General features: G+C 34.0%; 1 protein-coding gene and 1 long non-coding RNA gene across 2 annotated transcripts in view; one reads left to right on the top strand and one right to left on the bottom strand.

The window, feature by feature from the left end:
• Positions 1-16,567, top strand: part of scn12aa (sodium channel, voltage gated, type XII, alpha a) — a 74,578-nt gene that overhangs the window by 5,506 nt on the left and 52,505 nt on the right. The window contains exons 2-3 of the mRNA XM_048162616.1: positions 8,000-8,306; positions 11,804-11,922. Coding sequence (XP_048018573.1) covers positions 8,040-8,306; positions 11,804-11,922 — 386 coding nt within the window. The 5' untranslated portion in view covers positions 8,000-8,039. The remainder of the gene's footprint in view (positions 1-7,999; positions 8,307-11,803; positions 11,923-16,567) is intronic.
• On the bottom strand, positions 8,168-12,691 carry LOC125250180. The gene is made up of 3 exons (XR_007180743.1): positions 12,485-12,691; positions 8,555-8,624; positions 8,168-8,287 (listed from the first exon to the last, which is right to left on the bottom strand). It is a non-coding gene; the product is annotated as an uncharacterized LOC125250180 (long non-coding RNA).

Raw genomic sequence — 16,567 nt, forward strand, 5'->3', positions numbered from 1 at the left:
ACAAATCTCATTGGTTCTTGCGGAAGCTCTAGCGTGCTGTGTAACACGAGAATGAACCTCATTGGTTCTTCCTTCCTTGCGGAAGTTTAAACGTGCTGCGTAACATTAGAATGAACCTCATTGGTTCTTGCGGAAGTTTAAAGGTGCCATCGAACATTTTTTTACAAGATGTAATATAAGTCTAAGGTGCCTGAATGTGTCTGTGAAGTTTCAGCTCAAAATACCCCATAGATTTTTTTTAATTAATTTTTTTAACTGCCTATTTTGAGGCATAATTAGAAATGCACTGATACATGCTGCGGCCCCTTTAAATTCTTGTGCTCTCCACCCACGGAGCTCGCGCTTGCCTTGAACAGCATAAACAAAGTTCACACAGCTAATATAACCCTCAAAGTGGATCTTTACAAAGTGTTCATCATGCATGCTGCATGCATACATCGGATTATGTGAGTATTGTATTTATTTGGATGTTTACATTTGATTCTGAATGAGTTTGAGGCTGTGCTCCGTGGCTAACGGCTAATGCTACACTGTTGGAGAGATTTATAAAGAATGAAGTTGTGTTTATGAATTATACAGACTGCAAGTGTTTAATAATGAAAATAACGACGGTTCATTCTCGTCTTACACAGCACGCTAGAGCTTCCGCAAGAACCAATGAGATTTGTTCCTGCACATCAAGCAGGTTCGGTTGAGCTTTTGTTTATGTTCGCTAATCAGTGTTTATATGAGAATAAAAGCCTCAATTCAATCTGTTCATCATATAAAGCAATCTGTTACGTAACAGTCGGTGTCTTTTAAACAAATGAGATTTATACAAGAAGGAGGAAACAATGGAGTTTGAGACTCACTGTATGTCATTTCCATGTACTGAACTCTTGTTATTCAACTATGCCTAGATAAATTCAATTTTTAATTCTAGGGCACCTTTAAACGTGCTGCTTAACACACCAAGCCGACACAGATGAACTAGTGGCGACAAAAGCAGACTGCGGGATTGGCTCACGTCGGCAGCATCTGGGTCCAAAGTTGCCCTGACTCACCAAACCGATGCTTGTCAGCCGATGACCAAGTAGCACGTCCATTCCGCGCCTGCGTTATAAGAAATGCCTTTCCGTACCAGCAGGTGGCAGTAGCTAAACAGCCAATCAGAATGATCAGATGGGCCGACTGACCGATGAGCTCCGATGGCGATTCAACATGTCGAATCGGCTCAAATAAAGCAGATGAGGACCAACTTGAGCTGAGGTCCGGAACACAAACTGCCCAACGGCCGACCGTCGGCTTGGTGTGTTCCGGAATTAACACGAAAATGAACCTCATTGGTTCTTGCAGAAGCGCAAACGTGCTGCATAACATGACAATGAACCTCATTTGGTTTTCGCACATCAAGCGAACATGCTTGAGTTACCACAACTGATGTGTGAGTTGATGAATGTTTATATGTGAATAAAAGCCTATATTCAATCTGTTCATCATATAAAGCGTTCATGTCTCTTCAGAAAATTTTAACTAAACCGCTCAATTCAATTTAAATTCCTTTTACAATCTTTTTATAAACTTTTTGAAGAGTCAAAGTGGTATTTGCATAGACTGTCAATGGAAGGACAGAAATCTCTCTGATTTTATTAAAAATATCTTCATTTGTGTTCTGAAGATGAACAAAAGTCTTAAAGGTTTGGAATGACTTGAGGGTGAGTAAATGATGACAGAGTTTTCATTTTTGGGTGAACTAACCCTTTAACTAACCTTCTCCAGTTAGTTTTGCTCTACTAGACTAGCAGCACCTGACCAGCTTGGAGACTTGTGTTGGTGTATGTTTTTGCTGGTTTTCTTAAAGTAGAAGCATAACAGAAGTGACATCCCACATTTATATGTGTCTAAACTACTGTAACAGCTGAGTAATTTGCTGAGAATTGTGGGTCAGATCAAGCCGCTTAAGCCACTTTGAGACTGTGTGTTAGATAACACTTTCTGGCTCTGGTGAAGAATTGAAAACATGTCTGCCAAGAGAGGAACTGGAACTTCCTTCTCCACGCACTAATCTTCAGAAACACGTCACTCCAGCTGCAGCGTTAAACTGCAATAAAAGCACAGGCTATTAATAAGAGCGAGTTAGTCCTGTTAGTCGTCAGTTTTAATATATGCCCTGCCTGACACCAATTTATTCTGATGTCCCATTCAGGATGAGAGATGAAGCAGGAAGTTTAGAAGGTCAAGGCTGGATAAGCTTTTCTTTATGGTGGACTTAGTGGATGATTCCTTATACAACATACAGTATAACTGTACTGAATGAATCCTCCTTTATTTAAAAGGAACATCAAACATTTCTAAACACTATTTAATGAATATTCAAGAAATTACTAGATGGAATTGGTAATCACTTAAGATTTGAGAGTCTTACACACAACTACTGGAATTTGTTTCTGTAACTTTCATGCAAAGTCACCATGATGAACTACTTGGAAAAATCATACAAAACCTGTCAAGAACATGTCCAGATCATATTCAAATTACATTTGAAAATATATTCAAATAGAAAACAGTTCTGTTAAATTGTAATAATATTTCACAACCTTACTGTTTTTACTGTATTTTTGATTGAGTATCAGAGACTTTTTAAAAAAGCATTAAAAAATCTTACCAACCCCAAACTTTTGAACAGTAGTGTATACTGTGTTCAGACACGATAATTTGAATTACTGTATTACAGATTACAGTAATAATACAATGAGAATCATAATGGTGGAGGAGGACGAGAATGAGAATTACAAATTCAATGGAAAAGAACCATACAGAGAAATATTTTAGGTCAAAGGGGTTCCACTGACAAAAAAATTCTGCAATAGATAATAAAATATAAGATCAGTGCTGCAGGTCATTCTCTTTACTTTTCTTCATTATTTTTGCACAATCTATTTGAATCAGCTGGTGTTTTGGTGATTTTTAGTGTATGCATGAAGTCAGTTCTCAAGCTCACACAGGTGTATTAGCAGAAGAACCTCACACTCTCAGAAAAAAAAGGCACAAAAGCTTTCAGTGGGGTGGTGCTTTTTCAAAAGGTATGCTTTTAAACCTCATTTACTCCTGAAAGGTGCATATTAGTACCTTAAAGGAACATAATATTATCTAAAGTGTACATATTAGTACCTAAATGGTACATAGGCTACTAGTACCTTTTCAAATGGGAACTGCATGGTCCAGTGACAGATTTTGTACCTTTTTTTCTGAGAGTGGGAAGTTCAAATCACTTTCGTCAGAGCAAGATGGTGGTGTATCTTCTCTTAATTGACTATACAAAATGACAGCAAGGCTTTTAAACACTACTCCCTGAAAATGAACAAAGAATGTGCATCCGGTGTGTTTTGCTTTTTTATTTTGTTAATTTATGAAGCTGTAAACTTTATCATTACATGTTATATTACAATGCTATCTGTATTTTGTGCAGGCAGTTAGCTTATAAACCTGACAATGTCACTACTAAATACTTATAAGTATTGTTGTATTCCACCACGTTTTACACTGACACGCCCCCAACTCGTAAAGATCGGTGCTTAAAGAAAATCCCAATATTCCCACTCATATTTTCAACTTTGTGTTGGCTTTCATGTGTGTTTAACTCGTAAAGACGATCTTTCCAAAATGATTTGAACACACCATCAGTTCCTGAAGGGCCTGCAGAGTTTAGAGGCCGTTTACGTGACACCGTTTTCAACTAAAAATGGAAAACGTTTTATGCGTTTTGCTTGTTTTTAAAACTATACTGTGGTCTCCTATAAACTACAAAAACGCGAATTTGTGAAAATGGTGATGTCATACACATGCATATTACATGCTCAGTCTTTATAAAGTGACATTGCCAACTACTGGCCTGGCAGCAGAATACAGCGTTTTTACTAATTTTTGCTGATCCATGTGAACGGGGATCATTTTGACAATGTTGTCGTCTGTACGTGAAAAACGCAAAGTAAAAACTTCAGTTTTTAGTACATTGTTGTCATGTAATCTTACCCTTAGCTTCAACCCTATTTAAACTCGCCTGAGACAGCTAATCGAGTCACAATATATAATAATTTGTTCCCTGGTTTGACTAAACTGTGCAAACGATATTATAATTCGTTCCCTTGTTTTACTAAATCGTGCAAACGATAATTTGTTCCCTTGTTTTACTAAATCGCGTCTTGGCCGCGTCTTACTTAAAGGTGCAGTGTGTAAATTTTAGCAGCATCTAGTGGTGAGTTTGCGAACTGCAACTAAAGACATACATCCCTCGCACCCCTCCCTTTCGGAGAAGCTACGGAGGCCGTCTGGCGGACATGTCGTCATCTGAGAGAGCAGAGAGTAGCTTGTGTGAAGCAATTCTTCTAACAAAGAATGGTCTCTGCTTCTAATAAACCAGACGACTACTACTACTACTTCGTGCATATTCAATGTAGTGACAATGCAAGCTGCCTCTAAAAACACGATTGATTTAGAAGAACAACAACATAGTCACTAAATGTGCTCTGTAGAGTGTTTGTCCATTTAGGGCTGCTGTAGAAACATACCGGCGCATAATGGTGACTTGACATGGAGGGGGGGCCTGCGGTGTATGAGATAGAAATGGCTCATTCTAAGGTAATGAAAACATAACGGTTCATTATGTAAGGTCTTTATGTACCACTGTAAACATAGTTATGTATATTATATTGCATTTCTGTCAATAGATCCTTCCAAATTTTAACACATTGCACCTTTAAGTCAAAATGAGGGAAAAAGTTGTACAACTTAGCCAAGATTTACTAAATCGATGGAACAAATGATTATATTGTGCCCATGATTTAGTAAAACTAGGGAAAAAAATTAGTAACTCGTGGCCAACGAGAGAACAATTTCTTAATTTGCGGCCACAATATATATGTTTTTTCCTTCATGTCATGTGCGGGGCTGCGTAATCACAGACTGGTGGTTCGATAGTCTGGAGGTTAACACCACACTGTTTTTAATATGCTTTAAGACAAACCATGTGCAAATTCATAAGTCAACACCATTGCTGAGTATTTTCTCTTTAAAACTGCAGTTGATCTACAGTTAAAAAATGCAGTTTGAAATCGCTGCTGTTTGTTACGTTACAAACTACCTTGTAACCAATCACGTCAACGTTCTGTATGATGTTTATTAGGATGTTATGATAAACTATATGCCTTTCTCCACTGACGTTCTGAGTTGTTCAAAGCATTTGTAAGGATACTGATTGTTAGAAGGCAGCTGTCTGACTCGTGAATGTGAACATGGTTTGTGTAACATTAGCAACACATTATTAGCTGTCTGATAACATAGTCAAGCAAAAGGCTAATAATTTGAATTACCATTATGTGTCCGACGTTGTAAAAAGTGTTACCATTGTGTAGCGTTTACCTCAGTAAGTTGACCGAGTGGATCTCTGAGCTTGTGCGAGTGAGTGGAGGCGGGGCTAATTAGCATATTCATAGATCCGTGTATACTAAAGGGTTGGATTCTGGAATCCACTGCTGCTTTAGTATATATATCTTTTGAGTGGTTTATAATCAAGTTATAAATCAACATTTATCTTTCTAAATATTAAATTATTTGAAGGACTTCTTCAACTTATGTTAAAGCATTTTTTTCCTAAAAACTAGAGAATAATGATGAATATTATCTGTACCTCTCACTGAGAGAAAAGTACAACATATCCGTGTTTTGAGAAACTTTCCTGTTTATAGTTGGAGCTTGGACCAGCGTCAACCCAAGTATCTGAGTATGTGCGTTAGTGTTCTGTGCAGGTCCTTTAGTGGTACTGATGGACGACTGCCACTCTACTAGAGACCTGCTGGCGCCTTTTCAAGACTTAAAGGGTTAGTTCACCCAAAAATGAAAATTCTGTCATTAATTACTCACCCTCATGTCGTTCTACACCCGTAAGACCTTTGTTCATCTTCAGAACACAATTAACACTTTCAGATGCTCAGAAAGCTACTAAAGACATATTTAAAACAGTTCATGTGACTACAGTGGTTCAACCTTAATGTTATGAAGCGAACAAGAATACTTTTTGTGCGCCAAAAAAAAGCCTAAATAACAACTTTATTCAACAATATCTAGTGATGGGCGATTTCAAAACACTGCTTCATGAAGCTTCAAAGCTTTACGAAATCTTTTGTTTCGAATCAGTGGTTCAGGAGCGTGTATCAAACTGCCAAAGTCACACCCCCCAGTGGTGAACCATTGAAATTTCGAAACACTTATGACGTAACGAAGCCTCGTTTACTGAAATCATGTGACTTTGAGAGTTTTCTGGGCATCTGAAAATGTTAAAGGGTTAGTTCACCCAAAAATGAAAATTCTGTCATTTATTACTCACCCTCATGTCGTTCCACACCCATAAGACCTTCGTTCATCTTCGGAATGCAAATTAAGATATTTTTGTTGAAATCCAATGGCTCAGTGAGGCCTGCATAGGGAGCAATGACATTTCCTCTCTCAAGATCCATTAATGTACTAAAAACATATTTAAATCAGTTCATGTGAGTACAGTGGTTCAATATTAATATTATAAAGCGACAAGAATATTTTTGGTGCGCCAAAAAAACTAAATAACACTGCTTCATTAAGCTTCGAAGCATTATGAATCTTTTGTGTCGAATCATGATTCGGATCGCGTGTCAAACCGCCAAACTGCTTCCTGAAGCAGTGTTTTAAAATCGGCCATCACTTTATAAGTCGTTAACTTTGTTTTTTTGGCGCACCAAAAATATTCTCGTCTCTTTATAATATTAATATTGAACCACTGTACTCACATGAACTGATTTAAATATGTTTTTAGTACATTAATTGATCTTGAGAGAGGAAATGTCATTGCTTCCTATGCAGGCCTCACGGAGCCATCGGATTTCATCAAAAATATCTTAATTTGCGTTCCGAAGATTAACAAAGGGTCTTAGGGTGTGGACAGAATGACAGAATGACAGAAAATGACAGAATTTTCATTTCTGGGTGAACTAACCCTTTAATTATCTTGCTGGCTATGGAAGCCTCACTGAGCCATTCATTTCTGGGTGAACTAACGCTTTAACAGATCACCCTGTGGCTGAATCATGATGGATGGAGATATGCTTCTGACTATCAGTCCATGTGTGGAAGATTACTAATTTTGTCAATTTTTCTTAGCCAATCAGAATCAGTTAACATTAAGTAATGACGTAGTTAGTGGGCACCGTTAGAGTATAAGTGCTGCTGTATTGAATGTGTATGCAGAGGCGCCTATGAACTCCTTGTGAGACTTGAAGCTGGCTTTTGCTGATGAATAACTATTCTTCAGTATTTACAACTTTTTTATTTTTTTAACTCTGACTCCGGGTCTTCATTCATCACATCTGGTCTTTAGGTCTTTACCTGCAAAATTCCCCTACAACTAAAGGAGGCAAGGGTATAGAGTTACATTCAAGCTATTTTAAGGCATGAAGAATTTTTTTTTTCACAGGAAAAGGCATTGAAATATGTCATTTTGGTGATCAAAGATGAGTTTTAACTTAAAGGGATAAAATTATTGACTACAATGGAACTTTATTAGCATCGATGGTTCCATGAAGAACCTTTGAAGAACATCCATTCCACAAAAGATTCTTCACAGTGTAAAAAAGGTTCTTTTCATTATTAAAATGTTCTTCACACTAAGAATAAAAATGGTTCTTTTAAGAACCGTTCACTGGAGTGTTCTGTGGGAAATCAAAAATGGTCGTTCTATTGCACCCCCCTTTTGAAACCTTTATTTTCAAGAGTGTATGAACTGTGATTTTAGATGTTACAGGTCTAATCCCTGGTAAGTACAGCCCATGAACCTGAGGGATCACCATCATGCCCTTGAGTACTGCAGGTGACTCCAGAGGGACTCAACCCACAGTCATTGTGCTGTAAATTGCAAAACAACAAGCATTTTAATAGCTTCAGAGTGACTTTCTAACTATATTTTTCTCTCTGTCTCACGGCCGACTCCATCTAGCTTTGAGTAACTTCTAGTACAGGACGATCAGGATGAAAAGATGGCGACCATGCTCTTACCAGCGGGTCCTGATGGCTTGCGACCGTACACTCGAGAGTCTCTGGCGGCCATCGAGCAGAGGATCAGCGAAGAGCGGACGAAGAACACGAAGGATTACAAGGCGGACCCCGGGTACACGGAGGAGCCCAAACCACGTGCTGACCTGGAGGCCGGGAAGGTGCTGCCTCGTATCTTTGGCGACATCCCCGCAGGACTGGTCGGAGTTCCGCTGGAGGACATCGACCCTTTCTACTTCAAAAATCAGAGGGTGAGTCAGTCTGAGGATATGAGTGGCCTTCAGATGCTTTAGTGCATCTTAAAAAAGGAGTAAGTGCTGAAAATGAGGCCTAATGGATGTGAAGTTCATTTTGAGTTGAAAATTGCCGCAGTCCATGAATAAACAGATGTATTTATATAAGTGCATGTAATGATTTTGTCTTGCACAGCAACGAGTGACATACTTGCGCATTCTTAAAAGCTGTGGGAAAACATTATCTGTTTATCTGAATCATCTACCTTGAAATCATCCTCTTGCTTCTGCTCTGATTTCTTCTGGAGATCGTACTGAGATTATTAACTACATCTCCTGAAAAACAGAATCCAGTAATCTAACTTTTATCTCTTTTAAAGTTTCAGAAGAGACAATGTCTCAGATTTGCCAAGATATATTCTGCAATCAAATGATCAAGCTGCTGTCCACATTTATTTATAGCACTCTACTATTACTATATGATAACTACTGACTCATTATTTATTTATCCTAAGAAATATAAGGAGAAACAACTGAGGCATAATTGAGAACTCCATCAATTCTGCCTAGAGTTACCTCTGAAAAGTTCCTCTGACATTTCCATTCTCAAAGAAAAGGCTAGGTGATTTGATTCAGTGGCTCATTTTAATTTTAGATGTTCATTCAATAGTTTTCACTAACAACCAATTATACAGTTATAATCATAATTGCATATAACATATGAACATAAAAAACAGCAGAAGACTGTGACTGACCAATCAGATTCAAGTATTACAGAGATTACAGTGATTATCTACTTTTAATATTGCAGATCTGATGCAGATGCCACTTTGGTCACTGATATATTGTGATATATCTGTATGATTGATGGAATTTTGTTCCTAACTGAACATTTAATTTATATATCTTTTTTTATCAATTGTCTTTTCAGTTGTCTATAAATAGTGATATTGTGAAACATTATTACATTTCCACCCTCTGGTGCTCCTCACATGGTGGTCAAAAATGACCAATTTTCTTTTTTTTATTTCAACGAAATTAATGTACTATATTTTAGTTCCATAATGTTTTTTATTTCATATTTTGTGTTTTAGGGGATTTTATGATACTAAATTATAATAATGCAGTAGTTATAATTCATTTATTTATTATATATAATCCAATCCACTTTTTGAGCATAGACCTGAAAATGAAATTTCCAATTAAACTGTCATAAATCTTGAATTCTTTGGAGCACAGCAGAAGTTTGGTCTCTTTTTAAAGATGACACTTGGCAGATTATTCCTGAAGTAAAAAAAAAAGTTTACAAAAATGAACTTAAAAAACAAAAATGATAGAATTTTACATTTGAAATATACAGTACTATGCAAAAGTCTTCAGCACGTCAGTATTTTCACCTCCCAAAAAGGGTTTTAAGACAGTTATTTATATATTTTGCTGTAGAATGTCAGTAGGAAATATCAGTTCACATTTCCAGATATTCATTTTGCCATTAATTTTAATAATGCAGGTCAGTTTCTTCAAGCATCTTGGAGACATGGCCACAGTTCTCCTGGATTTAGTTTGTCTCAGTTTCATATGTTTCTTCATGTAATCACAGACAGACTCTATGATGGTGAGATCAGATCTCTATGTGGAGCACCGGCTGTTGTCAGACTCTTTGTGCATTCAAAAATCTCATTGGATAATTGCAATTAATGGCAAAAATGAATCTTTGGAAATGTAAACTGATATTTCACTACAGCAAAAGATATAAATAACTGACTCAAAGGGATAGTTCACACAAAAATGAAAATTATTCCATGATTTACTCACCCTCAAGCCATCCTAGGTGTATATGACTATCTTCTTTCAGACGAACACAGTCCGTGATATATTTAAAAATATCCTTAGTTCTTCAAGGTTTACAATGGTTGTGAATGGTTCCATAAAAAATGAATCCATACGACTCCAGTGGGTTAATAAAATCCTTTTTTTAGTGAAGGGATGTGTTTTTTAAGAAAAATATCCATATTTAAAATTGTATATATTCAAACAACTAGCTTTTGACGAAAGACCGCAGGCAGAATGCGCAAGTCGACATGCTCCAAATGAGTAACCCCTGACGCGATATATGACGCAGGATGTAGGAGTATCGTAAGCTTAGACGCCTCTCGCGGTTCAAACAAATAGGGCTGGACAACAAACTCAAGCTTCTTTTCTCTTATATCGAAATCCTCCGACATTTCTCTTTAAAATTTCTCATTTTAAACTTCTAATTCGTGACCAGTGTTTTGTTTTGCTCTCTCCTCTGCGCCTCCACATGTGTCATTGCATCATCGCGTCAGGTCAAAGGTTGGTCTTCTGCCCAAATTGACATGCGCAGTATGCGTACGGTTGTCCGCCGGAAGCTCGTAATTTGAAATATTTTTAAATATGGATATTTTTCTTACATAAACGCATCAGTTCGCTTCAAAAGGCCTTTATTAACCCTCCTGAGTCGTTTGGATTCATTATTTTTTTTTTTTTTTTTTTAATGAATCTTCAGAATTTGGCCTATCATTCACTAAACATTATAAACCTTGGAGGACTAAGAATTTTTTAAATTATATCTCGGATTGTGTTTGTCTGAAAGAAGATATATACACTTAGGATGGCTTGAGGGTGAGTAAATCATGGGATAATTTTCATTTTTGGGTGAACTATCCCTTTAAAACCCTTTTTGGGAGGTGAAAATACTGACATGCCAAAGACTTTTGCACAGTAGTGTATATTTATGAAATATATTTTTTCCAAAACACATTTTACTCTAAAACTGTGAGAAAATTAAACCCATACATCTAAACAAGTTGTGTTCCAAATTTGAGGTTGATATCTCAAAAAATGAGCTTTCAGTAAGATTTTGTTTGGGCGCAGTACCAAAAGTTTCCACTAGATGAAATTAGTTTCCAATGTGCTTATTTTTGACCATGAATAATACAAGTGTGACTAATTTTTTTCAGGACCGTTTAACCTTTTCAAATAATTTCCATAATTTTTTTTTTCACATAGCAAGTGTCAAAACTTTTACCAAGTTTCGTACCATTCCGATGAAGTAAAAAAAACTTACAATTTTTTGGTCAAAAATATATATTTTGAAATGCCATTTTTTCCCCAGCATCATTACTCCAGTCTTCAGTGTCACATGATCTTTTAGAAATCATTCTAATATGCTGATTTGCTGCTCAAGAAACATTTCTGATTATCAATGTTAAAAACAGTTGATTGCTTTTTTTTTTTTTTTTGATGAATAGAAAGGTAAAAAAAAAGCAGTATATATTTGAAATATATATATTTTTTTCTAACATCATAATGTTTTTACTGTCACTTTTGATCAATTTAATCAATGTGTCCTTGCTGAATAAAAGTATTAATATTTCTAAAAAAAAATCATACTGACACCAAGCTTTTGAACATTACATGTATCTTCAGCTGCAGAATAGTGACACTTCATGTGTTCAGACTAACTGTTTCTCTTCTTTTTTCTCTTTTTACAGACCTTTATAGTACTAAACAAGGGAAAAGCCATCTTCCGCTTCAGTGCCACATCTGCACTCTACATATTCAGTCCGTTTCACTGCATTAGAAGAATCTCCATACGAATTCTAGTCCATTCATATCCTTCCACTGCCTCTCAGAAGAACGTTTGTCTATGTGTGCATGTTTACTTGCCTGTAGAATTACAGAGATTTGGTCTGTTTACAGCCGTGCTTCTGATTTGTATCTAATAACTTGCACAGATATCAGACCTTAAGACCACAAGCTTCTCTAGAAACACAGCTGCACTGATTTCTTTTTTCATTTGTGAGGCATTTTATAACCATATAAATCTGCTTTCCAAAAGCACCATTCAAAAATGTATGTATGAGAATTGAGAAACTAGAGTTGACTATTTTGACCCAGGCCAGTGAAATGCTAAAAAACATGCCCCAAATATCAGAAAAACCATCCACAACATCATAGTATCATGCTGGTGGTTTTTGCACGGGGCAAACACCACTTACATTATCAGAAAATGTAGAAACAGAATTTAAAGTGGTTTGGTTTTTCAAATAAGGCCTCTGAAACTAATGAGGATCAAACTAATATTATCAAAAGGCATCAAAAGCCAAAAATCTGGACCAACAGCAAAATGATATCCAGCTGCTCACGCTGTGAGGCGAATCTGAAATATTTACCATCAGAGTTCTATTGGATTTGGTCTCATTTCTGAAACAGCTCTGTAATGTTCTTCCCTGGCATCGCCAACCAAATCCGCTGATATTCCTCTTCTAATTCCCCAAATGAAATAAGAGCGCAGTGATTTGGCATCATGTGACAGCTGCGCTCTACAGCTCGTTGCAGGCACAGATGTTTTGAGTGTCCGCGGTCATGATGCACGCAGGTGTCCGGTCCTGTGTCAGCCGTTTCTGTGTTGAAACAATTAAAATGACTGTTTAACAGAGAAAGGGACATATAGACTGTATCACAATGTCACTCCAGGTTACTGCCATCATGCTTTAACAGAATACACATATTTTACATTCTACATTTTTAGACTCATCATTTATGCCTAATTATTGAAAAAAAAAAAAACAATGATATTAATACAAAAATTGTATTAATTGTACAAAAAATACTTCACTAATTAATTAATATATATATAAATCTAATTATTATTTTTACCATAACATAACTGACACTAAAAAATACTGTTAAATACTTTTTTGTAAAAAAAAAAAATAATTAAATTGAATTTAAATTTAAGTAATCTGAATTCTATCTGAATTAACCTGTTTGTATTGATAAAAAATATATAAATAAAAAATATAAAATAATTATTTTTGCCAAAACTTTTCTGACACTAAAATACTGTTTTGTAAAAATATTTAATGAATCTGATTTTGAATTTAATTAATCTGAATTTGTCTGAATTAACCTGGTTATATTGACTAAAATATATAAATAAAAAATATAAAATAATTATTTTTACCACATTACTGACACTAAAAATGCTGTTTTGTAAAAATATTTAATTAATCTGAATTTGTCTGAATTAACCTGTTTGTACCGACAAAAATATATATAAATAAAAATATTATAAAATATTTATATTTACCATAAGATTACTGACACTAAAAATACAGTTTTGTAAAAATATTTAATTAATCTGAATTTGTCTGAATTAACCTGTTTGTATTGACAAAATATATATATATAAATAAAAATATTATAAAATATTTATTTTTTTACCATAACATTACTGATACTAAAAATACTGTTTTGTACAAATATTTAATTAATCTGAATTTGTCTGAATTAACCTGTTTGTATTGACAAAAAATATATATAAATAAAAATATTATAAAATATTTATTTTTTACCATAACATTACTGACACTAAAAATACTGTTTTGTAAAAATATTTAATTAATCTGAATTTGTCTGAATTAACCTGTTTGTACTGACAAAAAATATATATAAATAAAAATATTATAAAATATTTATATTTACCATAAGATTACTGACACTAAAAATACAGTTTTGTAAAAATATTTAATTAATCTGAATTTGTTTGAATTAACCTGTTTGTACTGACAAAAAATATATATAAATAAAATATTATAAAATATTTATTTTTTTACCATAACATTACTGACACTAAAAATACTGTTTTGTAAAAATATTTAATTAATCTGAATTTGTCTGAATTAACCTGTTTGTATTGACAAAAAATATATATAAATAAAAATATTATAAAATATTTATTTTTTACCATAACATTACTGACACTAAAAATACTGTTTTGTAAAAATATTTAATTAATCTGAATTTGTCTGAATTAACCTGTTTGTACTGACAAAAAATATATATAATAAAAATATTATAAAATAATTATTTTTTTACCATAACATTACTGACACTAAAAATACTGTTTTGTAAAAATATTTAATTAATCTGAATTTGTCTGAATTAACCTGTTTGTACTGACAAAAAATATATATAAATAAAAATATTATAAAATAATTATTTTTTTTACCATAACATTACTGACACTAAAAATACTGTTTTGTAAAAATATTTAATTAATCTGAATTTGTTTGAATTAACCTGTTTGTACTGACAAAAAATATATATAAATAAAAATATTATAAAATATTTATATTTACCATAAGATTACTGACACTAAAAATACAGTTTTGTAACAATATTTAATTAATCTGAATTTGTTTGAATTAACCTGTTTGTACTGACAAAAAATATATATAAATAAAAATATTATAAAATATTTATATTTACCATAAGATTACTGACACTAAAAATACAGTTTTGTAAAAATATTTAATTAATCTGAATTTGTCTGAATTAACCTGTATGTATTGACAAAAAATATATATAAATAAAAATATTATAAAATATTAATTTTTTACCATAACATTACTGACACTAAAAATACTGTTTTGTAAAAATATTTAATTAATCTGAATTTGTCTGAATTAACCTGTTTGTATTGACAAAAAATATATATAAATAAAAATATTATAAAATAATTATTTTTTTTACCATAACATTACTGACACTAAAAATACAGTTTTGTAAAAATATTTAATTACTCTGAATTTGTTTGAATTACCCTGTTTGTACTGACAAAAATTATATAGAAATAAAAAAAAATGTAAATAATTATTTTTACCATAACATTACTGACACTAAAAATATTTAATCTGAATTTGACAACATTATCAGTTGTGTTATAGGCTATACTTTTCAATAAGTCTTTGTAAAATTGTTATTATTATTTAAAAAATAGAATAATAAAGCTGCTTTTCAACGTTGCTTAACCGTTCCATTCGGTGCCGATCCGGTCCAGCCATTTTCCATTGCGGTGCTGATAACTGGTAGCCAGGTGACAGACAACAGAACCAAGTGTAAATATAACCGTAACCGTTCGGCCTGACTGTGGAAAAGTGGCTTTATTCTATCCCAGCCCATTTTCTATATTTTCATGCTCTAAGAAATTTACAAAAAAATTATGATAATGTAAATTATACTATGTTACTATTATTAGGGCATCAATGCTAAATGTTCTAGATAATAGCAATACTTTAGAGCATTTGCAGAATGACCCACATATAGTTTAAACACTATACTGTGCCAAACGTGTTTCGACGCAGCGTCTCCTCTGACTGGATGTTTTTTATAAGCAGTTCAGACAGGGCCAGCGATATCTTGTTTTATCCTCAAATGCCACAGGCTCTGAAAATCCCCAAACTGTGTCCATGTTCAGGCTCTATTAAAACCTCAAATACATAGAAAAGAGAGTGAATGAACAGCTGCTTGCCAATCACTATGGTCAAATCCTTCCATATTTTCAGTTAGGATAAACATAAATGACATCATGAATATTACAGGATAGCAACTTGTTTAAAGACATGACGTACTGTACACCTTAGATTAGCAAAGTCCTCATTTACTGTGTAGTTTGGCCTACTACACATCAACATACTTAAAGAGGTCATGACATGTTTTTTATTTTATTTTAATATGTTCACTTCGACCTCTGTCTGAAATTATCTGGCTCCTTTAAATGACCACTGTTATGATTAGCTAGTGTCATTTCTTAGGGAACAGTATCAACACCCACTCGCTATTGCATGTGAGGAAGTGTTTTGAAAACATTATCCATATAAAACCATCATTTACAGACAAAGCATTATGAAATCGTTTACTTACGGTTTGTGATGCAGCTGTCGACCCCCAAAAAAGAGCGTTTAAGGACACAAAAGTAGATACATGCAATTGAGACAGAGCACAACTTGTCATATTACTCTGAGTGTCAGGATCACAAAATTTACCCATTCTTTTCCCAGTCACAGAACCCACAATATCCAAACGAGACATTTTTGGAGCTTGATTAAATACATGCTTTGTTTATAATGAGGAGGACATTTTAAGCTATGAAATTGCAGGATGTTTTAATGGTACAAAGACCTCTTATATGTCAATAGAACAAGGCAAATTTGATTTCTCATGTCATGACCCCTTTCCTTTGGAGATGTTTTAGGGTTATCCGTAACTGTTGTCACAGGCACAGCCAATCTGAAAGTATGACAATAAATGGCATCAGACATTTTCCAGTGCATGTTGACATAGATGTGGAAAGTTCAACTCTGAGATCAGAAGAAACTTCTGCAGGGTTGGACAAAATTCACTGAATTGTAAAGAAATTCAGCATAGTTGCACAACAGAAATTATTTTTTTAAACAAAAAATAATGTATAT

Source organism: Megalobrama amblycephala, linkage group LG17 (assembly GCF_018812025.1).
Source record: "Megalobrama amblycephala isolate DHTTF-2021 linkage group LG17, ASM1881202v1, whole genome shotgun sequence".
Classification (NCBI taxonomy): Eukaryota; Metazoa; Chordata; class Actinopteri; order Cypriniformes; family Xenocyprididae; genus Megalobrama; species Megalobrama amblycephala.